Here is a 26,578-nt window from a genome sequence, read left to right as displayed (position 1 = left end):
TATATATATATATATATATATATATATATATATATTTGTATTTATTTATTTATTTTTTAATTATTATTGTTTATATATTATATACAAGTACAAATGCATGAAGAAGAAAAGTAACAAACCAAACTTAACAAAGAACTAGGCTGGATGACATGGTGGCTCAAGATAGTCACAGACTCGGCTTTGACAGTGTCCTATTATGCCATATGTCCCTATAATATAATATAGTCTCGGTATAATAAACTATACCCTCTTATATGTCATTTAAATCACAAAAAAGGATCTTGGAGAGGGTCCTTAGCCTCCCTGGGGTCAAGCTATTGTGGTGGATGGGTAGGATCAGTAGTATCAGGATGGGCTCTGAGATTATCGGTGGTGTAATATTCCCAATTACTCCATGTATTATCATGTTGCTATTACATTGTATTTTGACTACTTTAAAACATTTTACATTTTTTGGTGTTACTGTTCCTTTAACATGCTATGTAGAATACAACATAATTCTAATACTGTGGATTTCACCACAGAAGCAGCACATACACTTCGGCATGTTAAAGTGGCCATACATGGGCCAATAAGAGCTGCAGATACAGTTGGCAGCTTATTGTTTGCTTATGGGAAAAAGCTGACAGCCTGACCAAAATCTATCCCAAATCAGGCAGCTATTAATTGGGCAGGTAAGAAAATCCAATCAGACATACACTGTAATAATAAAACAGTACCTGTACTTGATCCCAACTAAGATATAATTACCCCTTATTGGGGGCAGAACAGACCTATTGGGTTTATTTAATGGTTAAATGATTCCCTTTTCTCTGTAATAATAAAACAGTACCTGTACTTGATCCCAACTAAGATATAATTACCCCTTATTGGGGCAGAACAGCCCTATTGGGTTTATTTAATGGTTAAATGATTCCCTTTTCTCTGTAATAATAAAACAGTACCTGTACTTGATCCCAACTAAGATATAATTACCCCTTATTGGGGGCAGAACAGTCCTATTGGGTTTAATTAATGGTTTATTGATTTTTTAGTACACTTAAGCTATGGAGATCCAAATTACGTTAAAACCCCTTATTCGGGATACCCTTGGTCCCCCATTCTGGATAACGGGTCCCATACCTGTACTTATCTATTTAGGCCCTTTTCTATTTATTTGCACTTTCTCATTTGAACCACTGCCTGGCTGCTAAGTTAATTTGGACCCTAAAATTCCAAACTGGAGAGTTGCTAAATATTAAACGAAATAATTCAAAAGCCACGTATGAAAAATGAAGACCAATTGCAAATTGTTTTAGAATAGCACTGTCTACAACATACTAAATGTTAATCCAATGGTGAACAACCCATTTAAGAGAGAGACCCTCAAGGGCAAGTGAGTGTTAATGAGTGAGTGCACACAAGTAAGAGGGAGTGTGCCCATCTTTAACATGAGGAGGCTGGAAATAATTGTTTGCTTTCCTCTTTAAAATATAAAAATCCCCAGGCAGCAAGGCAACACGTGGTATTTACGGAATAGACGCGTACTCAGTTGATCTTTAGAATGATTTATGATGGTGCGAGGCAGCGGGCCCTGCTCGGGTGCAAGGGTGGATACATTATGGATGTCCCTGCAGCCAGGGATGAAGCTCATTGTGTTGGAAGCGAGAGCCACAGACGCTAGCGAGATACCCGAGACGTTACAGCAGGCAATTACTTATTCTCTGGGACATATTCTGTTTATGAATTATGTTGTCTTGATTAGACATCAACATTTACCACAGATTAAAAATTAAATCAGTGCTGCACGGAGGCTCAGAGCAGTTTCTCGTTACATGAATATTTTACGGCGCTGCTCCGCTCTTTTTTTATGGTGTTGTGCACAGCAGAAATTAAAGCTGCATTCGGCTCTGCTGCGGCGGCCGGGCCTGCCAAGCAATTAACCCCTCTGCAAGTCTTCTATTAACCTCCATGGGGAGCGAGTGCTTAAGCAGAAACCTCTGCGGCTCGGAGGAGTCCCCCCTGCCCTCTCCCTGCTGTATGTTGCAACCCCTGAATTGGAACGAAACAGAAGATCGGAGCAGTTACAAGATAAAATATGCCGGCCGACCACAGAGATGATATTTGGCAACTTGAGGGTTTTGGATGGGCCACATGATGGAAGTCTCCAAAATTTGTAGATTGTAAGCTCTTTTGGGCAGGGCTCTCTTCACCTCTTGTATCGGTTATTGATTGCTTTATATTTTACTCTGTATGTCCTATGAAACCCACTTATTGTACAGCACTGCGGGATATGTTGGCGCTTTATAAATAAATGTTATTAATAATAATAATAACCTTGTTTAAGCCTCCATCCGCCATGCTACAAATAACACAGGTAGCAAAATGCTTGCCATCTTCCCTGTGCCATTGCTCTGACTGGAGCCATATGGGTGACTCTGAGAAGCTTGCAAGGAGGTACAAATGTCCATTGTTTGGTCCATAAGCACATCAGTCTAGACTAGTGACGCATTAGAATACCTGATGGCAGGTCTGGACTGGACCTAGCATTATAAAGGAATAGTTCAGTATTAAAATGAAATGGAGTAAAATAGACAGACTGAGCAAAATAAAATATGTTTTCAATATAGTTAGTTAGGCAAAAATGTAACCTGGAGTGAGCGGACGTCTAACATAATAGCCAGAACACTACTTCCTGCTTTACAGCTCTCTAAGTAACCAATCAGTGACTTGAGGAGGGGCCATATGGGACATAACAGTTAGTTTGCTTTTGAATCTGACCTGCGTGCTCACAAACTAACGGAACAGTTAAGTCCCATGTTAGTGACTGACTAACTAAGAGTGCTGAAAGCAGGAAGTAGTGTTCTGGCTATTATGTTAGACATCTGCTCACTCCAGCCTTTAGAGATTACAGTTTTGCCAACTATCTATATTACAAATATATTTTATTTTGTACAGTCTGTCTATTTTACCCAGTTTCATTTTTACATTGAACTGTTCCTTTAAGCATATAGAGGCGCAAACGCCCCCCCACAGGTCCACCGAATAGTGGCTGTCTATGCAATATTACAGCAGCCCCTCTGGCATTTGCCAGAATACACAGATTGCCAGTGCGGGCCTGTCTTCCAACAACAACAGCTGTGGATTTACAAGGGGCTTTCCCACCAGCACACTTCTCACCTTCCCCTGGCACCTAGAGTTGCCACCATTTTTTTTCTTGTAATAATGGCCTTTGGGTCAGGGGAGTAGGCCGGGCATAACATGGGGATGGGCAATGATGTACTAGGGTGGGGAAATGGGCGGAGTGGGCATGGAAATGGGCAGCACCCCCCTATGCCTAGCATGGCTGGCTCTCCCTCCCTAATTAACCTCAGTCGGGGGTGCACTGTAGGACATACTGCTGCTGTGTGGCCTGGTCTTAAAGTAAGTTGTCATGCAATTGGTCAGTTGCAATTGCTACAAAGGAACAGCACAAAGACAAATAGATACCAAATAGAATCCAAATGAATCCTTTGAGCAGATAGAGGGACAAAGAAAACCATGGTAAGCTCACTTAAGGGCTCTGGCACACGGGGGAGATTAGTCGCCCGCGATAAAACTCCCTGTTCGCGGGCGACTAATCTCCCCGAGTTGCCTACCCCTGCCATCCCACCGGCGAACATGTAAGTCGCCGGCGGGATGGCACACGCGGCGGCGCGATTTCGCGCAAATCGCCGAAAAAGACTCGCAAGTCTTTTTCGGCGATTCCCTGAAAATGCCCCGCCGCGTCTGCCATCCCGCCGGCGACTTACATGTTCGGTGGGATGGCAGGGGTAGGCAACTCGGGGAGATTAGTCGCCCGCGAACAGTGAGTTTTATCGCGGGCGACTAATCTCCCCCGTGTGCCAGAGCCCTAAGACCATTAGGGTGAAGACACACAGAGCTACTAGTAGCAGCTACTTGTCGTGGCTACTAAAATAGACAATGCTGATCATTTACTGATAATTGTCTCTATGTGTGTTTTAGCAGAGGCAAATCTCAGTATTGTCTATGACAGGGGATTTTCTGTTTAGTAGCTGTAAAAAAAGGTAGCTGAAACTAGTAGCTCAGTGTGTCTTTACCTTTACATACACCACCCAGTCTAGAAGCTTGGGGGCAGGGGTACACGGGGAGATTAGTCGCCCCGCAACAAATCTTCCTTGTCGCAGGCGAGTAATCTCCCCACAATACCATCCCACTGGCTAGAATGTAAATCGCTGGTGGGATGGCATACTCGTTGCAGTCGCCCGAAGTTTCCTCCGAAGACAACTTTGTTCGTCTGTGGGACATCGCAGCAATACGTATGCCATCCCACCGGTGATTTACATTCTAGCTGGTGGGATGGCATTGTGGGGAGATTAGTCGCCTGCGACAACGAAGATTTGTTGCGGGGCGACTAATATCCCTGTGTAACACTGACCTAAAGCAAAACCATTAAATCTGCCTATATATGGCACTCACACTGATCCATCAGACCCAACCTTTCTGGCCAATAAGGACAAATAAGAATCCCATCTGGCCTATGTATGGGGACCTGGATGCCATTCTATATTTGTACACTATGGAACCACTCACTGAAGCCAATCTTTTTAAAGGGATGAAAGCCCAAAATTAAAAATGAAATATAATTCTACACAATTTGCCATTAAACAATAATTAGAATTTTGTTCCAGGTTTTCGCGCTATTTGTGAATGTATATAATAAAAAACAGAAATGATGTCAGCTTGCTCAGACAGGCATTCAAACTGCTAATGGGGGAATGATTTGTTAGATAATCACTGGCCCGTGTCCCCACATCGATAGGGAATTAATGTGACCTATATATATTTATGGTTTAGTTCCCTTTAAGACAAATGGCTACAGAGCAATTCCTCAATGGACCTGAAACATCCAGAGAGGCAGAAAGCCTAATTCAGAGAAAGAAAGCACCTCCTGGCGTGCAGGCTGCCCGCTGCTTCTTGGCACGGGGCACAAAACAAACAATCTTTTTGCAACTGGGCTTTTCTTCCAAAGAGCTGGATTTACCCTCTGAATCCTCCATTCATAAAATGAAAATAGTAATTCCCCAGCTGAGTGCGGCCCTGCCAATGTTTCTCCAAGGTGGACACTTTTCAGAGGGCCTGGTAAGACGCCTGGCCAGCGAGAGCGGCATCTACAGCAAAGGCTGGAGCTCTCTCCTCATTACTGGCACAGCCCTGTATTATTTCTGGCTCCGGTTCAAGCGGCTGGGGGCCGGGAGCAGCAGAAGCCAATTTCCTTCATCCCTGCCTCACATGTGCACAGTTAACCCCTCACATAAGAAGAATTGCTGATTTTATTCTATTTTAGATTTGTCTCTTTTTTTCGGGTAAATCCTAAGGGCCGTGGCACACAAGGGAGATTAGTTGCCCGCGACAATCGGCGGTGGGATAGCATACGCGGCGGTGCGATTTGCGGAAACGCCACATATGCCATCCCACCGGCGATTTACATTTTCGCAGGTGGTATGTCATATCAGGGAGATTTGTCACGGGCGACTAATCTCCCTCATGTGCCATGGCCCTAAAGGTTAAGAACCCATTCCAACCCCCGCCTCTTCTGATGGTCAGATAGTATGTCAGATGAGTGGTCTCTCCAGTGGTACATCCCCAGATTGGGTTAGTGGGGAGATAATACTCTAATAGATAAATCCTCTGCGCTCAGCCTTCCAGACTTCATGCATCAAACCCCCAGCAATAGAGTCGCACTCTCAGCCAATGTCCAATCGAAAAATATATATCACACTTGATAAAGGGCACGAAAGGGGCCCGAAACATGTCGTGTTTGGCATAAAAATAAAAGCACTTTTCTTGCAGAAATTTTGCGTTTTGTCTTGTGCGCCCCCCTATATATATTTTTCGATTGGCTAGTGGGGAGAGGCCTTGTGAGTTTTGGCCCGTGACCCGCCCACAACCTAGGATGTTGCCCAAGCCTATAAGTTTCAGGCCTACCAGTGCACCACTAAACCAAAGATTTAAAATGAGAAAAAACCATAGTACAGGTATAGGATCCGTTATCCGGAAGTTCCGAATTACGGAAAGGCCATCTCCCATAGACTCCATTATAAGCAAATAATTCAAATGTTTTTTTTAAAATGATTGCCTTTTCTCTGTAATAATAAAACAGTACCTGTACTTGATCCCAACTAAGATATAATTACCCCTTATTGGGGGCAGAACAGCCCTATTGGGTTTATTTAATGGTTAAATGATTCCCTTTTCTCTGTAATAATAAAACAGTACCTGTACTTGATCCCAACTAAGATATAATTACCCCTTATTGGGGCAGAACAGCCCTATTGGGTTTATTTAATGGTTAAATGATTCCCTTTTCTCTGTAATAATAAAACAGTACCTGTACTTGATCCCAACTAAGATATAATTACCCCTTATTGGGGCAGAACAGCCCTATTGGGTTTATTTAATGGTTAAATGATTCCCTTTTCTCTGTAATAATAAAACAGTACCTGTACTTGATCCCAACTAAGATATAATTACCCCTTATTGGGGGCAGAACAGCCCTATTGGGTTTATTTAATGGTTAAATGATTCCCTTTTCTCTGTAATAATAAAACAGTACCTGTACTTGATCCCAGTTAAACCATAAACCAGGCATTTTTATGTTCCACTTCAGCTATCTGGTTGCTAGGGTCCAAATTACCTTAGCAACCAGAAAATGGTTTCAATGAGAATGGAGAGTGGAATATAAATAGGAAATTACGTGAATAGAAAGATAAGAAATGAAAAGTAACAGTAACAATAAAACTGTAGCCTCACAGAGCAATAGTTTTCTAGCTTTTGGGGTCAGTGACCCCCATTTGAAAGCTGTAAAGAGTTAGAAGAAAGCAAACAATTCAAAATCTATAACAAATAGATAATGGAGAACAACTGAAAAGTTGATTAGAATTTGCCATTCTATAACACAGAGTTATAACAAGTTAACTTAAAGGTGAACCAACCCTTTAAGTTTTAATCTTTCTGCTGTTTTCCAATTAGGGATTTAAAGGGGTTGTACACTTTTTTTTAACTTTTAGTATGTTATAGAACGTGGAACTTTTCAATTGGTCTTTATTTTTTATAGTCTTTAATTATTTGCCTTCATCTTCTGCTTTTTTCCAGCTTTCAAATGGGGGTCACTGACCCCAAAAGCCAAAAAACTTTCTCTGTGAGGCTACAGTTTTATTGTTATTAAAGAGGTAGGTCACCTTTGAAATAACTTTTAGTATGTTATAGAATGGCATTTTCCTAGCAACTTTCCATATGGCTTTCATTATTTATTGGCAATAGTTTTTCAATTATTTGCATTCCACTTCTGCCTATTTCCAGCTTTCAAATGGGGGTCACTGACCCCCAACAGGCTAAAAACTATTGCTCTCTGAGGCTACAATTGTATTGCTATTGTTATTTATCTTTCTATTCAGTCCTGCCTGGTTGCTAGGGTACAAGAGACCCTAGCAACCACATAGCTGCTAAAATATAAAACTGGAGAGCTGCTGTACAAAAAGAGCTGCTAAAATATAAAACTGGAGAGCTGCTGTACAAAAAGAGCTGCTAAAATATAAAACTGGAGAGCTGCTGTACAAAAAAAGCAAATAACGAAAAAGACACAAAAAATAAAAAAAATGAAGACCAACTGCAAATTGTCTAAGAATGTCAATGTCTACATCACACTGAACATTTCTTTAAAGGTGAACTACCCCTTTAAACTATTATCTGGTTGATACAGTGCCACTTACCCTAGCAACCAAGCAGCAGTTTGAATGACAGATTGGAAGACGATGAACAAAGAGAAATCTGTGTTTGCATTGGCCTCCTTATTTGTGATTATATATGTTGTTGCTCACTGTTCTTGTGTCCTTCATATTAAACGGCCAAATGAGTGAAGGTGGCCATACACCAGAAGATATACTCATTTGATGAGGTCTCCAAACGAGCGGATCTTTGCCCAATATGGCCACCTATGTGTTGAGTGCTATGTGGGGCCAATAATTGGGTGGTAGCAAAGGCCAATGCAGGCTGTGAGGACACAATGAGTCCATTTGGTCCTTGGCCCAACTGGATTTTTAAACCTGCCTAATATATATATCAATGATTTTTGGCCAAATATCTGTTAGGGAGGGCCCGCGTACTGTCAGGGAGCACGTGTGTATAGCCAGCTTAAGAAGCTCAAAGAAAAATTTACTGGGTGGGGTGAATTTCAATGATTTGTCAAAACCCGCCCCCAACATGCCATACATACATACATATGGTCAACACTGCATCTCGAATCAGCCAACCTGCCCAACAGATTTAATCATGTATGGCCAGCTGAAATCAACTGGCAGGGCCACACGGAGCTCTGAAAGAGCCTCTGTAGCACAGGAAAATGTTCTATAGGAATGTAAATTCTTACCTCAAACCAGCTGAGAGTTGAACTTAACTTCCTTATGTTCCAGGCAGATTCCACCTGTGGCACAGAGGGTTGGTTATTATGGTGGTGTAAGTATTTCTACAGTCCATCATGTAGATCTGTCATGCTTAGTGCATAGTGCCACTGACCCATGGCCTAACTAGTACTGAACTGGGATTCTCAGTATCCCAGGATAGTCAATGCCAAGAGACGCTGGTTGTAGTTGGGACCATGACTGGATAGTATTCCTTCCAGTAGCACAAAGGCTAGACAGGCTTTTGTTCCAGCAGAACAAATTGTTTAGCCCTGTAAGAACCACTAAGCTTGCAGGGCCAATAGAAAAAGGGAAAAATGATAGTGCACAAATGTGCAGCATCATAACAATTGTTCTGATGAAGCAGCTCAGGTGCCTCCAGGAGTCACAAATGCATTTAATACAATTTGATGAGCCCACCTTATAAGCTTTTACTTCTCTTAACTCCCAACATTTTGGATTTATAATTATGCTGTTTTAGGCCATGAGGCTGATCGAAAGAGACTGGGCCCAGATCAGAAAGTGGCAAGCCTGGCACATGGATAAATGGCACCTAAACAGGCATACTTAGGTGGTATGTTTTATGTAAGGATGCACCGAATTCAGTATTCGGTTCGGGATTTGGCCTTTTTCAGCAGGATTGGGATCAGCCTGAATCCTTAAGATTCCATCACTTGTCGCATAAACACAGAAGTTAAAAATGTAACCCCACCGTGGCTTCGGGGTTTGTCCAGATTCCAAAATAGTGGACTCATTGCATCCCTAGTTTTATGGCACCCATAAATGTTCTTAGCAGCCTTAGGGGAAGGGCACACATAGTGGACTGTCCACTTTACAGATCCGCTTTCATGTGCTCACCCCCGTAGCTCTATTGACTGGCCAGGCGTTGGCCTGTGTGGAGCTACATTTAAGCAGAGCCACTTTCCTCCACTCATGTACAAAATGCAGGCAGAGAAGAGCAGACAATCCGCTGTGTGTGCCCTTTGCATTAAAGAGAAGTTATAGAAAGACCCTGTATCTGGAAAACCCCAAGTCCCAAGCATTCTGAATAATAGAAACCATACCTGTATGTCTATACAGAACAAAAGAAGCTTGGTCCCTTAATAATCCAATTTATCTTTATCATTGTGTGTTTGATGCAGCTTGCGAGTGACACAAAGAGCATCAAACAATAAGAGCTCAAGACACAACCGGCTCAGCGGACAGATAATTCACTTACATTTTGGTCGCCTTCTGTGACACGGACTTCATAGCAGTAGGCCAGGAGGAGATCGATCAGCCCCAGGTAGGCTTGTTGCTGCGTTTTCTTATCAAGCAAATGTGACTTGTTTGTGAATTTTCTCAGCTGCTCCTTCTGTTTGTCACTGAAGGAAACTGAAATAATTGAAACGCACTTCATTTGGTGCCCACTGTGCCAATTTCTGCCTTTTCACACAAAACAGGCAAGAAACAAAATAAAAAGGTTCCACTGGGAGCTCAAAACATGACGTCCTGTTGCGCAGAGCAGTGCAGCTTTGGGGGGGAAAAAACGATTTACTTCTCCTTTAACCCTAAGTGTGCTGGCGTTGTTCCACATGTTGCCAGTATACATGCCGCGTGGCATCAATGGAAACAGAAGAAACTGAAACCATAAATATGACTGCGCTGGCGCTAGGTAGAGACTGTGCTGAAGAATTACAACCTACTGCACATTCTTTTTTTCAACAACACATCCATACCCATAATAAAAGCATTTAAAAATGCCAGCTGTCAATCATATATTGCCTGCCCCAACCCTATGCCTTAGGGCCGTGGTAGATGGGGAGATTAGTCGCCCGCAACAAATCTCCCTTTTTGCGGGCGAATAATCTCCCCGAACTGCCATCCCACCATAAAGAATGTAAATCGACAGTGGGTTGGCATACGCGGCGCCCGATTTTGGGAAATCGCCGCGCTGTATATGCCATCCTACCGGTGATTTACATTCAAGCCAGTGGGATGGCATATCGGGGAGATTTGTTGCCCACAACAATGGAGATTTGTCGCCCTCTAACACAGCCCTTAGAACACTCTAAATGCTAAAGCCTTTACTGTCTCTTTAAAAGAAACACAGAGTATTCGGCTTATCTAGTAACAATGGCCAAGGATTGCCCAGGGTCAGTAACCCATAGCAACCAATCAGCTATTTTCTTGGAACATTTTGGCTGTCGTTCAGGACCCGGTTCACACCCCCATCCACCCCAGAAGCTCTGCCAGTGCTACAGCAATTAAAGGTCACTGTGTATGACAAGAGCCTGTGCACCCAGGTCCCAGGCACCCAGTCTCCAGAGGCTGCACCCACATATATAAGTGACGTCACATAGACCCCAAACTTGCAGCTTCTCAATATGGACCCAAAGCAACAGAACCTTAATTACAATCAGCTCAGCTGAGCCCGTGTCCCCCCAGTATAAATGCTTCAATCTGCACAGCAGTTTCTGGTAATCACGGCCACAGAGTTCAGTTGGCAACACAGGCCCCCCGCTCCCCGCTCCCCATCAGCTGTATGAGAGCTCCCCGGGGCTGAATATCACAGTTCCCTGCTAATCACTAGGTCTGTTTCCATAGAAGCAGACATGAGATTTTTTTTTTTTCCCCTTTGTCTTTTTATTCTGTTTAATTGCAATCATTTTATCTAGCTGAACGCAGGCAATTGCCTTCTGTCCTCCCCCGATCGGTCCCGCGTGCCTTTCAGCAGCCGGCATGCTTACGTACAACAGGGCAGGAACAAGTGGAAGGAACCTCATTCCATAAGGGCTTGTGTCTCCCACATATATTTATTTGCTGTATCTACAGCAGTAAATTATTAATTTTTGTGCTGTGAACGGTCCAATAGGGTGCAGTATAATTCTAGGCAAGTTCCCCTTAACCTGAAGAAAAGCACCAAATGCTGAAGATCATGGATGTGCATTTTTGTAAATTTAACTATTATGGTATAATGTTACGGCAAGCAATAGGACAATGACTGATATCCCTTTACTTAATTGAGATACTGTAAATAGATTATAGATAGATAGAATACAGGTATGGGATCTCTTATCCGGAAACCCGTTATCCAGAAAGCTCCAAATACGGAAAGCCCGTCTCCCATAGACTCCATTTTAATCATATAATTCAGAATTTTAAAATGGATTTCCTTTTTCTCTGTAATAATAAAACAATACCTTGTAGTTGATCCCAACTAAGATATAATTACCCCTTATTGGGGGCAGAACAGCCCTATTGGGTTTATTTAATGGTTAAATGATTCCCTTTTCTCTGTAATAATAAAACAGTACCTGTACTTGTTCCCAACTAAGATATAATTAATCCTTAATGGATGCAAAACAATCCCATTGGGTTTAATTAACGTTTTATTAATTTTTTAGTAGACTTAAGGTATGGAGATCCAAATTACAGAAAGACCCCTTGTCCGGAATACTGTTGGTCCAGAGTATTCTGGATAACGGCTCCTATACCTGTATTATAAATAAGGATATTAGAAGTTCTGTGACCATATAAAGGCACAAGGCTTGAGTTATACAGGGAACGCTGAGTATCACTCATATATTATAAGGGATAATGTACCCCCTACTGTAAATGATAAGGATATTAGCAGTCACTGAGGGGTACTGTGCCCATATAAAGGCACAAGGCTGCAGGCTGAGTTATACAGGGAACTCTGAGTATCACTTGTGTATTAAAAAGAGGTAATGTACACCCATACTGTAAATGATAAGGATATTAGAATGGATAATGTACCCCCTACTGTAAATGATAAGGATATTAGATGTTACTGAGGGGTTCTGTGACCATATAAAGGCACAAGGCTGCAGTCTTATACAGCAAACTCTGAGTACCCCCTATTGTAAGACCCCCTACTAAGGGCAGACTATAATAATGACTGGAGATTAGAGACAAGCAGAGAACATCTCACAGAGGGGCTGACTCTGCACTTCCCAAGCACTAACATAAATCTGTTTAATGACACCTTTTACCTCTTCTCTCCTGACTCTCTGCTGACAGACTGCATCCTGCGTGTATCTCAGCCACCCACCAGGGCTGATATTTCAGTAAATGCTGAACAGGCTCCTCTTCAAACAGATCAGCGCTGAAAGATAAGAAAGGCCGGGTTCCAATAAGTCAGTGGCTGAGGAAGTTGCTCCTATCATTATACAAACAGCCCTAGGTGTCCTTAGACAGATAAACATTTTTAGTAAGGAGACTCCATCAACTGGAAGGTGAAAGGGAAAGAATTTTTGTCATTGGCTTTCAGAAAGTGAGTTTGTTTTTTCCCCCCGCAGGCTGGTGCATTGTTTTACTAAAAGGAGCATCAGTTCAGGGAGAAATAAAAACTCAGTGACTGGATTCCTTGTTCTTTAACGGAAAAAATATCTGTTTTTTCCTTATTTCTTGACCTGAAATTGAAAGTAAGAGTCATTCCAACTTCCAGGATGTTTTAAGGTGGTTAAAACAAATGACCAGTCTACTAGGAAACTTTCTGTATAAAGAGCTACTCCTTGTCTCAAAGCCTAACGAAGGCTGAGGCTGGGGGAAGGGAGGGGGTTTGCTTATACAGAGGGCTTCTTATTAGACTGGTGCTTTAACCACCTCACAAGTACAAAGAATCTGGAATGATTCCTTCTGATTCTTTTGCCCTGTTTAGTTCATGAAATATTAAAAACTGTAGATATTTAGATTGTAAGCTCTATATTCTCTATCCCTTATCACATGGCACTTAAAGGAGGAGGAAAGGTTAAGTCACTTGGGGGTGCCAAAATGTTAGGCACCCCCAAGTGACTTAGAACGCCTACCTTGTACCCCGGGCTGGTGCCCCCGTACGGAGAGAACAGCACCAGCCCGGGGCAGCTGCCGGCGCTACCTGCTTCCTCCTCGCTTGTGCGCGCATGCGCAGTAGAGTGAAAAGCCGAACATAAACATTAAAGTCGGCTTTTCACTCTACTGCGCATGCGCCGGCCCACGGATTTCGGCAGCAGCACGCAAAGGAAGGAGGAAGCGGTGTCTACAGGTGCCCCGGGCTGGTGCTGTTTTCTCCTAACGGGGGCACCAGCCCGGGGTACAAGGTAGGTCATGTAAGTCACTTGGGGGTGCCTAACATTTTGGCACCCCCAAGTGACTTAGCCTTTCCTTCTCCTTTAATCTAGGTATATCTATATTTATTTATTACAATGTGTGTTCACCCTGTGTGAATGTTATTATACTGTAAAACTGTGCTGCGTATCCTAGTAGCACTTGATATATATATATATATATATATATATATATATAAAATTAGAAAGAATATGCCGCACACTCAGGTCTTAGATGCAAAAAACAAAAATGTTTTATTTGGATCAAGGACTGACGTTTCGGCCACACAAGCAGCCTTTCTCAAAGTGCAGATGTGGCAATCAAACCCCCCTGATAAACCCAGCAGTGGCAAGCCTTGATGACATCATAGAGTGGGTGTGTCTAAACACCAGACACTGTACAGACACAATTTGAATAAAACAATTACAAAGGAAACCAAAAATGAGTAGAAAGTGCAAGAGAAGTGAATCACCCTGTGTAAAAGGAGCGGGAAATCCCAGTGAAATAAATAAAATGCAACAAGTGTGCAAAGAAAGGGCGCTTGAATCACTGTGTGGCTGAACTGCAACTCCCAGTACCCGCTCTGATTCGAAGGACGCTGTGGTAATTTGTATATGTTTGTCCATACTGTTAAGTAATACGCTCATACACATAGGTAGGCTGGCGGCTTGGGGCACAAGGAAGCGATAAGAGCACCGTAAGCACAATATTGTGCTGCAGAGGGTGGCAATGTATCAAGAAAGGGAACCATGTAGTTCACATAGCGCTCCTCAGAGCGTCTAAGTATACTTATACCTCGGCATATAGCGGAGTGTACTGACATGAGTGTCATAATTGGCGCTGTGAGACAGTGCTCATTAGCGGTTTGTTGAGGTGCCTGCGGCTAGCTACGTGCATGACCAGGAGTCCGATGTTGGGGGACCCTATTGTCAATACGACGCAGCAGCAGATACCGACAGGCTAGGAGCGTGTAGTGCTGGTAAAAGCATAAAGCAGACTGTATAAGTCCATTCAGAAATCCTGGGGAATGCCTTGTAGAGTTATAGCACCCAGTGATCTGGGTTAGCACCCAACTTATTGTCAGTGAGTCATCCAGGTCCTGATGACGATCCTATATGGATCGAAACGCGTAGACATTTTTGTGTAAATAAATACTTGCTTTTTTTGCAAATACCGTGAGTGCTTTCTGAAGGAGAATATGTTTATTTATGGTTAGCACCCGGTTCTAATTCGCTATTTTGGCGAGTGCCGATTTTGGGACTAATATATATATATATATATATATATATATATATATATATATATATATATATATATATATACACACAGTATATATATATGCTCTTGAAACCCACTCATTGTACAGCGCTGCGGAATATGTTGGCGCTTTATAAATAAATGTTAATAATAATAATAATAAATATATATATATATAAATATTTATTAAATGCCTATTGTATTTTCATCATAAAAAAACCCTTTGTTTCTGTTACCTCTGAGTGAAACAGGGAACTGAAAGCTACTCCATTGGCCTTTGTGAATGTAGAGAGATAATTAAATTATTAGCAAACAGATAATCTTCTGCATCATGGGCTTCTGCTAATAAAAAATCAAAGGAGAGGGTTGTAAATTAGTAATCTAATTATCTACCTCATAAGGGCCAAACATGAAGTAGCTTCAACTTCCCAGTTTTCAAGAAATCCCAAAAATATTGTTTTTGTTATCAAAACAACAGGAAAGCCCTATCATTGATCCAATGCTGAAAAAGTGGGTTTACTGCCCCTATCATTTTTTTAATAGGACATGGCTTTATGTTAGAAATTCTAAGCATCATAGAAAGCCCACAGCATTCCTGGACTGAGCCGTGCAGCAGTTTCACCCACCAATGGTTAATAAGCTGCAGGAAATCAAAGCCCAGACATTCATGGCTGTATGGAGAGAGTCCAGAGACAGCCACACAGCCATGCCCAATCCTACAGGGAAATATGTTCTTGTGCAGACATTAAAAGGCACTTACAGGTAATGATCAGGGTCAAACTTCGCCTTTTCAGCTGCCAGACGCCTCCGCGTGCGCTCTGATGCCGGAGTGACGTCTGGATCCCTTAAGTCAATAACATCATTCAATTCCTCCTAAAAGCGGGACAGAGAGCGATGTATAATGCAGGTGAATACACAGCATTAAAAGGCTGACGAAACCTGCGCCGGCAAAACCGCAGCTTAAAAACACTATTAAAAAAAAATCTAACATATCTGAACACAATGTAAATACCGGATAATAATTGCACCCCTTTATGCAAAAATATCTTCCTTTTTTCAGCTAAAGCCTGACTTACGTTATTTCCTGTGCATTAACACAAGGAGGTAGCGCCGCCTTAGGGGTCCTAGCCACCTGAGCAGGCCACACCCCCAAACTTAGCTTTTTTGCGCCAGAGGGTGTGAAGGGGGGGGTCTCTCCCCCCAACTCACTTCATGGCAGCAGCTCCCCTGCACGGAGCTGTATAAAATTGTCTGCCAGGGTGTCATTTTCAGCGTTCGGAGTTAAAGGGGTGCTTCACCTTAAAGTTAACCTTTAGTATATTACAGAATGTCCTGTTCCTAGCAAATACGCAATTGGTCTTCATTATTTATTTTTCTATGGTATGTATGTATGTATATCTTTATTTATAAAGTGCTACTTATGTACGCAGCGCTGTACAGTAGAATACATTAATACAAACAGGGTGTTAATAAGATAATAGATAAATACAAAGTATAATAATAATAAATACAGATAAATACAGCAGCAATAAGTTAAGAGTCGAGGACACAAGAGGAAGGAGGTCCCTGCCCCGTAGAGCTTACAATCTATATGGGAGGGTAACTTACAGACACAAATAGGCAAATATAAGTGCTGTAGGTCACAGTGGGTGACACTACAATATAAGTGCCAGTTCCCAGATCAGGTGCTGGGCGAGTGCTCCAAAAGGGAGTCTTTAACCTTAGTTTTAAAAAGACTGGGGGAGGATTCTCTCTGGAGGAAATCAGGGGGGGCATTCCAAATGTAGGGGGCAGCCAGGCAGAAAGGTTTAAGGTGGGAAACAGCAGTAGTAGTGGGGGGCGCAACCAAACGATTGCTCTGCGAGGAACGAAGGAGTCAGCCGGGAACATACGGAGACACAAGGGAAGAGATGGAGTGAGGAGCAGAGGAATGGAGGGCCTTGAAGGTTAGGAGAAGAAGTTTGTAAGAAATTCTTTGTTTGATAGGAAGCCACGATAAGGACTTTAGCAGGGGAAGGGCGTGAACTCTCCTGGATGAGAGGAGGAGAATTCTGGCAGCAGTGTTTAATATAGACTGTAGGGGGGAAAAATGGGAGTTAGGGAGGCCGGTTAATAGCAGGTTGCAGTAGTCAAGTCGGGATAGGATGAGAGCATGCATGAGCAGCCTAGCTGTTGCAGTAGAAAGAAAGGGACGAATTTTGGCAATATTGCGTAAGAAAAAGTGACAGGTTTTGACAGTGGTGTTAATGTGGTTAGAAAAGGAGAGACTGGAGTCAAAGATCACCCCCAAACAACGCACCGAATCGACGGGGTTGATGAGGGTGCCATCAATAGAGATAGAAAAGGGGGGGGGGTAGGACCAGGCTTAGGCGGAAAAATGGTTTTTGAATGATTTTCCTTTCTTATCTGCCTCTTTGCAGCTTTCAAATGGGGGTCACTGACCCTGGCAGCCAAGAACAACTGATCTGTGAGGCTACAATTCTATTATTATTAATTTTTCTTACTTTATGCAGGCCCTCTACTATTCGTATTCCCATCTCTCATTTAAACCTCTGCCTGGTTGCTAGGGTAAATAAGACCCTAGCAACCAGAGAGCTGTTAAAATACCAAATGGAGAGCTGCTGAACACAAAGCTAAATAACTGGAAAAACCATAAAAAAAATAAAAATGAAGACCAATTGCAAATTGTCTCAGAATATCAATGTCTACATCATACTAAAAGTTAATCTAAAGGTGAACTACCCCTTTTAAATATTTGTGCATTATTCTTTAAGTACATTGTACGTATTGATGCAGCCTGGATTGGGAACCTTGGGATTGCCAGCACCTTCAAGGTGGGCGGTAGCTCCAGGCATCCCCTGCGGCAAAAGGTGCATCTGGATTCATCTTGGCAGACTAGGTGGGCACAATATTGCTTTATGCCAATTGTGGGGAGAACGTTTAGGCACTTACCTCTAATGACTGGCGTCAATACATGCAATTACTGTGTAAAGGAGCCCTATTGCGTCTCTCTATATCAAAAATGGCAGATACCTGTCCCCTCCCAGCATCTTCAATCACTGACATGAATGGAATCTGCCTGTCACCAATGTAAATATTCAGCCTGGCAGACCATATACACATCTCTGTGTGCCTAGCCCAATGAGGTGCCACTTCTCCAGCCTACAAAGCCAGCTCACCTGCAACCGTCTGAAGACCCCTGACCGTAAGTTTCCAAAGCCATAAGTGCACTGTGACTGGAGGGCCTCTTCTGTGGGTTCCACGAAAGGAGTTTGCTCTATCTGCCAATCAAATTCATCTTCTTCCTCCTCAACAACATTGTCTGAAGACCCTGCAAGTTTAATCATTTTTATGTGTGTCCGTAAATGTTGCCATTAACAATACAAACATAATATGAGAAACATCCCCAAACAAATGCCCAAAAATCAGGGCCAATGATCAGCCCATCATAATAGGGGTCTACGATTACCTGTCGGGAGATGATCCGACCAATGGACCTATGTGGTCCTTTCCCAACAAGCAGCCCAAACACCTGAATATGCTCTGGAAACCATGGGCCTTACAAATGGGATGTGCTTGTGTTGGAGATTAGGCCAGAGAAGCGCTGGAAGCAATTCATTCCGTATGCAGGCAGTATATAGTGATTGACAGACAGACGTAAGCACGGGAATAGCAATACATTTGCAGGGATCAATACATGAGAGAAAGATTTGTCCAAGGCTGGAATCCAATTGAGACAATTCTCAATGTCGTCATTCCAGGGCCGCAGAGACAAATGTACAACCATTAGCTGCACCCACTGCATTATACACACACAGACTGCATAAGGGAAGTGCATTTTCAGAGACTCAATCAATGTCTTTTTGTAAAGGGAAAAATAGGCAACTTTCTGACCTGAGTTAATTCAACTGGCCTCATGTAAAATATGCTGATATACAGGTATGGGATCCCTTATCCGGAACCCCATTATCCTGAAAGCTCCGAATTACGGAAAGCCTATCTCCTATAGACTCCATAATAATCAAATAATTCAGAATTTTAAAACGGATTTCCTTTTTCTCTGTAATAATAAAACAGAACCTTGTACTTGATCCCAACTAAGATATAATTACCCCTTATTGGGGCAGAACAGCCCTATTGGGTTTATTTCATGGTTAAATGATTCCTTTTTCTCTGTAATAATAAAACAGAACCTTGTACTTGATCCCAACTAAGGTATAATTACCCCTTATTGGGGGCAGAACAGTCCTATTGGGTTTATTTAATGGTTAAATGATTCCCTTTTCTCTGTAATAATAAAACAGTACCTGTACTTGATCCCAACTAAGATATAATTACCCCTTATTGGGGCAGAACAGCCCTATTGGGTTTATTTAATGGTTAAATGATTCCCTTTTCTCTGTAATAATAAAACAGTACCTGTACTTGATCCCAACTAAGATATATTTAATCCTTATTGGGTGCAAAACAATCCTATTGGGTTTAATTAATGATTTATTGATTTTTTTAGTAGACTTAAGGTATGGAGATCCAAATTACGGAAAAACCCCTTATCCGGAATACCCTTGGTCCCGAGCATTCTGGATAAAGGGTCCTATACCTGTATATGATTAGTCAGATTCCAGAGGAATCCATGATAGTCTGCCTGTGACCGACAGGGACCATTTCCCCACCCCCCTCAGGCTGGCAGAGTCATTCAACCCCTCCTACCCCTTGTCCAAAGCTGTAGTGATGGATTCTGGAATTTAAAGGAAAGAAGTCGTCCCAGAGGTATTTCACCATAATATGGGCAATTAGTAACCGGCCTTTTTTTACTGCATCATTCATAATTAATAAGTACTTTTCCTGCTATCCCCATACATAGGCAAGCTGAAAGTCAACACCACGTGTTTATAACTGTGTAGGCTGCCACTTCTGCTCTGTAACGTGTTAAAACGACAGAATGTGGTTGAAGTGAATGACTGACTGCACTGAAAGGAGATGAGCACTACTTCTCCCAGAGCCCCGCACAAGAGCCCTTAACACAGACACTCGGAGACTGCCGAAAGCTCTTAAGCTGGCTATGCATGTAAATGATTTTCAATATGGTGGGCGGACGATCCCAAGATCAATATTTTTAAATCCTAGATATTGATTGGTTTGTCATTCAGCTCCTCTTTACTAACTGCCGTTCTGAATACTGCCGTATAAACACAGGCCAAGGAATCAGCTGATCTGCTGACATTCGCTCCCTCGTGTGTCCTGGATATCACCACCAAAACACACGAGTATCCATATTCACTTCATATGTCTGCACCCAAGCTAACACAGAAACAAGAGAGAACTGATGCAGGCATATACGCAGGCCAAGAAACAGCCCGGTGTGGCATTAGCCTAAAAGCAAAGCAACCCATAGTAATGTGGGCGTGTACAGTGCTGATGGGACAGAAGGGGATTGGCCAGATACTCACCAATTTCTTCTACCAGGGGCTTGGCTGACTTTGATCCTCGAGGTGCCAGAAGGGAAGTCAGCAGATCCAGACCCTCAAAATGCTGTCCAGGTGTTTCTTTTGGTACACTAACTGTTATGATACCTGTGAATATAGATCTATTAGCAAATATATATTATAAAAGAGCTATAAATATCCTGTAAATTATATTGTTATAAACAGTACTTAGTGATTTTATCAGTTATAATTGGTGCTCAGTGACACAATTTGTCACATGACCCCTTCTTGTAAAATATGATGAAATTAGGAGTCACCTTGGAGTTCAGCCTTTTGCCTTGTACCTTTATATGGTCATGTGAATGCCACGGGGACTTAAAATATCTTTATATATTACAAAAGGGGTACATTATTCACTATATAACAAGTAATCTGTCGCCCATACACGTGAAGATTCGCTTGCTTGGCGAGGTTGCCAAGCGAGTGGATCTTCACCCGATATCCCCACCTACGGGTGGGCGATATCGGGGAACATGTAGACTAATGGCAGCAATTGGGCAGTCGGTTCGGGGGCCGCATCAACGAGCCAATGCAGTCCCCGATCCGACTGAATCTTTTAACCTGCCCGATCGATATCTGCCCAATTTCAGGCCAGATATTGGTCGGGTATGGCCGTCGTTTCTGCCCATACACGGGCCGATAAGCTGCCGAATCAGTCTAAAGGTACCGATATCGGCAGCTACAATCGGCCCATGTATGGGGACCTTTAGTGTTTGTGATTATTTGCAAAGCAAGAGTTCAAAAAGTACTTGCCCCGCGGCTAGGGAGCTGGTAATGCATTTCTCTTACATATCATGCATAGGTTATGTCCTGTGTCCATGGAGTTACAAAATGCAAAGTCAAAATCACCCTGTATGCAACTGCCCTTAAGCTAAAGGTCCTGAACAGATTTTAAAGGGCAATGAGCCCAAGAGGGATCAAGACAAGAGCATTGTTTAAATGCAACACATATACACGCCATCAACCTAATATTAAATTGCTCAGGAGCACAGTAACATCAGGAGATGCCTACTGTATCAGTTACTTAAAGAAGAAGGAAAGCTAAAATCACTGAAGGTGCCAAGTTGTTAGACATCCTCACCCCTTGATATTAGTTTTTTTCCTCTTTTAAGCTTCTGTCTGGCCAGTCACCAAAAGGACAGCAGAGGGCGCTCCTGTTACAAATTTACAATGTAAAACTGCTAATATTATGAGTGCTCAGAAGAGCACTGTGAGCGATTATACATTCAGTAGTTTGGTAGTTACATGTCTCTTTTAACCACTTAACGGCTGCAAGTTGTTAAAAAAATAAAAAGATAAAAAATTGGATAAAGGTTTCAGCTTGCCAGGCAGGCATGGTCATGTCAGCAGTCAATACCATCCCGTATACTGCCAGTTCCAAACTGCAAGTGCAGCAAGAAGGAATAACCAACACACTCATCTTTTAACACATTGACTACACAAATACTAAGGGGAAATAAAGATGTATGTTTTAATAACTCAAGCACTGTAAAAGAGGAAACTGCATGATACAAACAAACAATAGCAAAAATGATCTTATTTCCTTACCGTCATCAGCATTGTAAGTTGCCTTTTGTCTTCCATCTTCTACGATCCTTCCTGGCAGTGCCAGCCTGGGCACGGGGTAAAAAGCAGAATTAGATGTTGTGAAAGTCACAATAACTGCACACAAAACAGTAATAATAACGTGACTAGGCCTGCAGAGCTTTAAATATAGATCCACTCTACAGGTCTTCTGAGTAAACAGCCAGCGGCCCAAAAAAAAAAGTCCCGGTCATAGCCTTATCCGATGTAGCTTGCTGAGTTGGAAAAGCTTTATGAGAGATTCCAGTCTGCGACGCAGCGATGCACAGAGGACTGCAGCCTCAACCACATAATAAACGAGGTGACTAGAGCTGCGTGGGGTAGTTCCCTGGAGGAGACATCACTCTTGTTCATTATAGCAACTAGCCTTGTGCATACTGACCATAATTTAATATACCAGCTACCAGAATAGTGTTTATTCTGGATGATATAATTTCCCTGGTGTGCAAAGGCCAGAGATCCATACTGCCACTCCGTATAGAAATAACAATCTGTGATCTACTTTAATCTGAATCAGGGCTACTTACTTGGGCTGGAACCCCTAAGGAGCTGGGAAAAAACAATTTACTGAAGAACAAGTGCTGACACAATGCTTTTAAGAGATACAAGAGAAAGGCAGCATCTGCCCTGCAGAACTTGCGATCTTAGAAGTTTAATGAGTTACATACACAAGCTGAAGCAGAGGGATAGAACGGCATGTCCAGGAAGGTATGTCGAAAATATATAGAATAATTATGAGACTATAAGAATTAGTTTATATAGGGAATAATGTATCACCTATTGTAAAATATAAGATTATTATACCGATGTTCCATGACCAGGCACAAAGACCGAGTGTTGAGTGCTTTTCTACAGGTCACTAAACTATGAATTTATGATATCATCATATTTTACAGCAGGGACCAGGTCCAGACTGGAATTCAAAATAGGCCCTTGCATAAAAAGTACCCAGAGGCCCAAACAGCTCCCCACCAGCCCAAAGAAATAGTGACTGTCTATGGCATCTTAGAGCATCCAGAATCCAGAGATTGCCAGTCAAGGGCTGACAGGGGGTACATTTTTTTTTTTTTAATAAACATGTCATGTGACACAAATTACATCATTAAGCACCAATTATAACTGCATCACTAATAACAGCATCACTAAGCTCTGTTTAGTTGGATAAAGTTTACAGAAGAGTTGTGCCTCTTGTGTATTATATAGATCACTCCTTATATGAGGGTTCTGTGGTCCACTGGCTAATACTGTTTAAAATGTTTTGAAGAAGGAACAGCTTCAAATGGTAGTATCTTTCTTTTGCAAAACACATATAAAAAATATGGCCCATGGAACTCAGGGAAGGCTGGGAACCACATCAATAAACCCCATCAACTTTACGTAGCAAAAGCGTCCACCCTATAGCATAGCTTATGCCCCACAGAGAGATTAGTTGCCCATGATAAATCTATGCTACCGTGGGCGACTAATCACCCCATACTGATTGGCTGCACTGGGGGGGGGCATGCCGCCCTAGGCCCGGGGCTTTGTGGCCAACGTGTCGCTTCATTTTTCTGAAGTTGTACGAAGTTACTTCCTGCAGGCAACTTGGTGCAACCTTAAAAAAATGAAGTGATGCGTAGATCTTTCCACCAGCGATTCTCTTTGTTGCCGGTGGAATGGCTTTTTAGGGAGATTAGTTTCCCGTGGTAACAGGGATGTATAACGGGTGACTAATCGCCCTGTTGGACATTAGCCTAAGAGCAGGAAGAGGCCTATGAGTTCCATATTTGCCAGTCTCTTAAGCTGAAAGATCATAGATAAATGCCTGCAGTATAAACAAACCAAAGCATATGAAATATCCCTTACCTCAGGAAATATGGCTTGGCGTAGAATTTGAAGTCATCGCCTTCGATGTAAATATCAATTTCTGAAGCTCTGGCATACGGAACCTTGATAATTATTGTAAGAAAATCTGAATCTTGACTAATGTCAAATGCAGGGGTTATCATGATTTCCACTAGAACAGAAATGATGAAAGTTGCTCAATGTTTGATCCATAACCCAGACAACAAAACCACCAATAATCAAATTGAATGACCAATGTGTGGAAGAAGGATATGTGTATGGAGGAAAATAGAAGGTCTGCCAAACCAATATCAATGGTGCTGGCTATAAAATCCCATTGGGCAAGTATCACATTGGAGCTAGCCATCAAACCACTGCAGCTAATATTACTGGCATAACTAAAGGAGTTCCCTGTCTCCTACCCGACTGGGATATGTGGGATATGGAGGAAAATATAAGGTCTGCCAAACCAATATCAATGGTGCTGGCTATAAAATCCCATTGGGCAAGTATCACATTGGAGCTAGCCATCAAACCACTGCAGCTAATACTACTGGCATAACTCCTACCCGACTGGGATATGTGCACTAACTGTATTGTGCAAGCACCAATTAGGTATGACAGAGGATTGCCAAGGTAACATATCTAGTCATTTTAGTGTGTGTATAGAAGACTGATGGTAGCCAACCCTTTATTTTCCTCGCAGTTTAGTAACTGTAGACAATAGAGGAAATTGTTTTGTTCCATAAAAGGGGAAGTCAACCCTTATTGATCTTTCATTGGATTCCACCTTCCTGCATGTTATAGAGCCTGGGCAGAGGAAGGCCCAGAAGGTGAAGCTAATGGTGGGTAGTTCACTCCAGGAGTGAAAGACAGGCTTAGAGTATCTAGTGAGCAACATGAAGCTCCACCAAGGACAATAGAAGGGTTAAAGTCCTAGTTGTACCACCCTAAGGATAGGGGGAAAAAGTGTCCAGAACTAGTTTGCCTAGGTTCCACTTATAGGACCTCATACTGAGGATTGGACATTTCGGTGTTGACTAAATAAATGTTCAGTTATCGGCCCCTGATAGGGAAAAGCACTGGTTTTATTTGTGAGTATATGCTGAACACTGTAATGTATCATTTGTTTCCATTGTACAAGATATTCTTGCAAATAAAGGAAAAACACTGGCGCCTAATGTATTGATTCAGTCTGAGATGTACAGTTCTGCAACACCACAATGCAGAAAGGCCAATTCCCAGAATTCCACATGGTTTAGGTGTGTGCTAAACCAGTAGTTTTCTGGATCCCTCCACGTAACCATCACCTTACAATATATATATATATTATATATATATATATATATTTATCTCCAGTAACAGCTGGAAGGCCGCCGTATCCTCACATACATTACAGAGCCTTTCTACTAGTCACTGCCGGGGGAGATAGTCCCACAGCCATTAGCTAGCAGTAACCTTATGGGAGTAGTACCGCTCCACTACCAAGTTACACAAATCCCCAGTACAAAGCGCTGCCTCCCTCTCCTCACCTACGATCCGCGATTCTTCTTCAGCACGCTGGTGTCTTCCTAGTTCCGGGTCTACACGTGTTCCAAAAACAGCAGGAAAACGAGCGCTCCCATTGGTGCTGAGATTAAAGCGGGACCTCCCTTTGGCCAATCAAAATCCGCTATTGGCAGACTCGTTCTTGGCTTTGAAGCGGCGTAGAGAAAGGAATGTGGGGATTACGTCACTTTATTTGTGATTGGTCAGGAGTACGAAGGAGGCGGGAAGATGTGTTACCATGCTGATAAGCGCAGGATTGCAGCTTTTAGTGAGGGAGGCAGCAGCGGAACGCGTATGAATATTAGCAGATGCTTTGTGAGTTGCAGTTAAACAACAACAGCTGGTGTTTGGAGATTGTCAGCCAGGCACCTTAAGGTCATAGCTTGCTCGGTAAGTCACTGCACATTAGGTGTCCGTGACTTTTAGATTGAGTACATTGGGGCTATAAATGGGTCCCAAAATATAGTGAAATGTTCTCCTAAACAGTGTGGAACTGGTTAGGGGTTAAAAATCAATTTTACTGATTAATGTTGGGTCCCATAAGGAAGCAGTGTTGGGTCAGAGTACTAGGGGCCCTCCTGGGGTTGCCCCCTTACCCTTTTATAATTGGCCACATATTAAAACCATATTGCTAGTTATCAATTCATTTAGACGTATACTGCATGGCTGCACGTAAATCAGTTCAGTCTGCAGCATGCATCAGTTAATTGCTTCTTAGCTTTGCAGGATGTGGATTCAAGTTGTGGCCAGTATAAAAGGGGTAAGGCAGCAACCCCACCACCAGAGAACCTGACCTTAGGATCCATCCCACACACCTGAGCCTACACCTCTTCCCCTTGCAGTGCCACCCACCTGAGCCTACACCCCTTCCCCTTGCAGTGCCACCCACCTGAGCCTACACCCTTGCAGTGCCACCCACCTGAGCCTACAGCAGTGCCACCCACCTGAGCCTACACCCTGCTGCCTACACCACCTGAGCCTACACCCCTACCTTGCAGTACCCACCTGAGCCTACCCACCTGAGCCACACCAGTGCCCCTTGAGCCCACCTGAGCCACCCACCTGAGCCTACACCCTTGCAGTGCCTGAGCCTACACCCACCTGCAGTGCCACCACCTGAGCCTGCAGTGCCACCACCTGAGCCTACACCTAGTGCAACCTGAGCCTGCAGTGCCACACACCTGAGCCTGCAGCCTACTTGCAGCCCAGTGCCAGAGCCTAGTGCAGTGCCATGTAATAAAAGTGCAAAGTTTGCCCAGGCTTGTTAAACAGACAACCAGTTTCTGATGTGTTCACCAGTAAATGCAACCTGGTGATTGGTTGCTGTCGGTTACTAGACCAGTAGCAAATTTT

The 26,578-nt window shown here is 42.8% G+C and overlaps 1 protein-coding gene across 2 annotated transcripts in view; it reads right to left on the bottom strand.

Moving 5' to 3' along the window:
* Positions 1 to 25,366, bottom strand: part of shq1 (SHQ1, H/ACA ribonucleoprotein assembly factor) — a 62,941-nt gene extending 37,575 nt beyond the window's left edge. Inside the window, exons 1-9 of one of the 2 annotated variants that reach the window (XM_012961357.3) lie at positions 25,200 to 25,366; positions 23,699 to 23,849; positions 21,818 to 21,882; positions 20,234 to 20,356; positions 17,963 to 18,114; positions 15,544 to 15,656; positions 12,434 to 12,546; positions 9,658 to 9,812; positions 8,408 to 8,461 (exon numbers count right to left, since the gene is read on the bottom strand). In XM_012961357.3, the coding sequence (XP_012816811.1) occupies positions 8,408 to 8,461; positions 9,658 to 9,812; positions 12,434 to 12,546; positions 15,544 to 15,656; positions 17,963 to 18,114; positions 20,234 to 20,356; positions 21,818 to 21,882; positions 23,699 to 23,841 (918 nt within the window). In that variant the 5' untranslated portion in view covers positions 23,842 to 23,849; positions 25,200 to 25,366. 2 annotated transcript variants of the gene reach the window in all.
* Between the last annotated feature and the right edge of the window lie 1,212 nt (positions 25,367 to 26,578).

The sequence above is a fragment of the Xenopus tropicalis genome, chromosome 4, assembly GCF_000004195.4.
Source record: "Xenopus tropicalis strain Nigerian chromosome 4, UCB_Xtro_10.0, whole genome shotgun sequence".
NCBI classification, from domain to species: domain Eukaryota; kingdom Metazoa; phylum Chordata; class Amphibia; order Anura; family Pipidae; genus Xenopus; species Xenopus tropicalis.
Note: the sequence above shows the minus strand (reverse complement) of the source record. Positions and strands in the feature narration are given on the sequence as shown.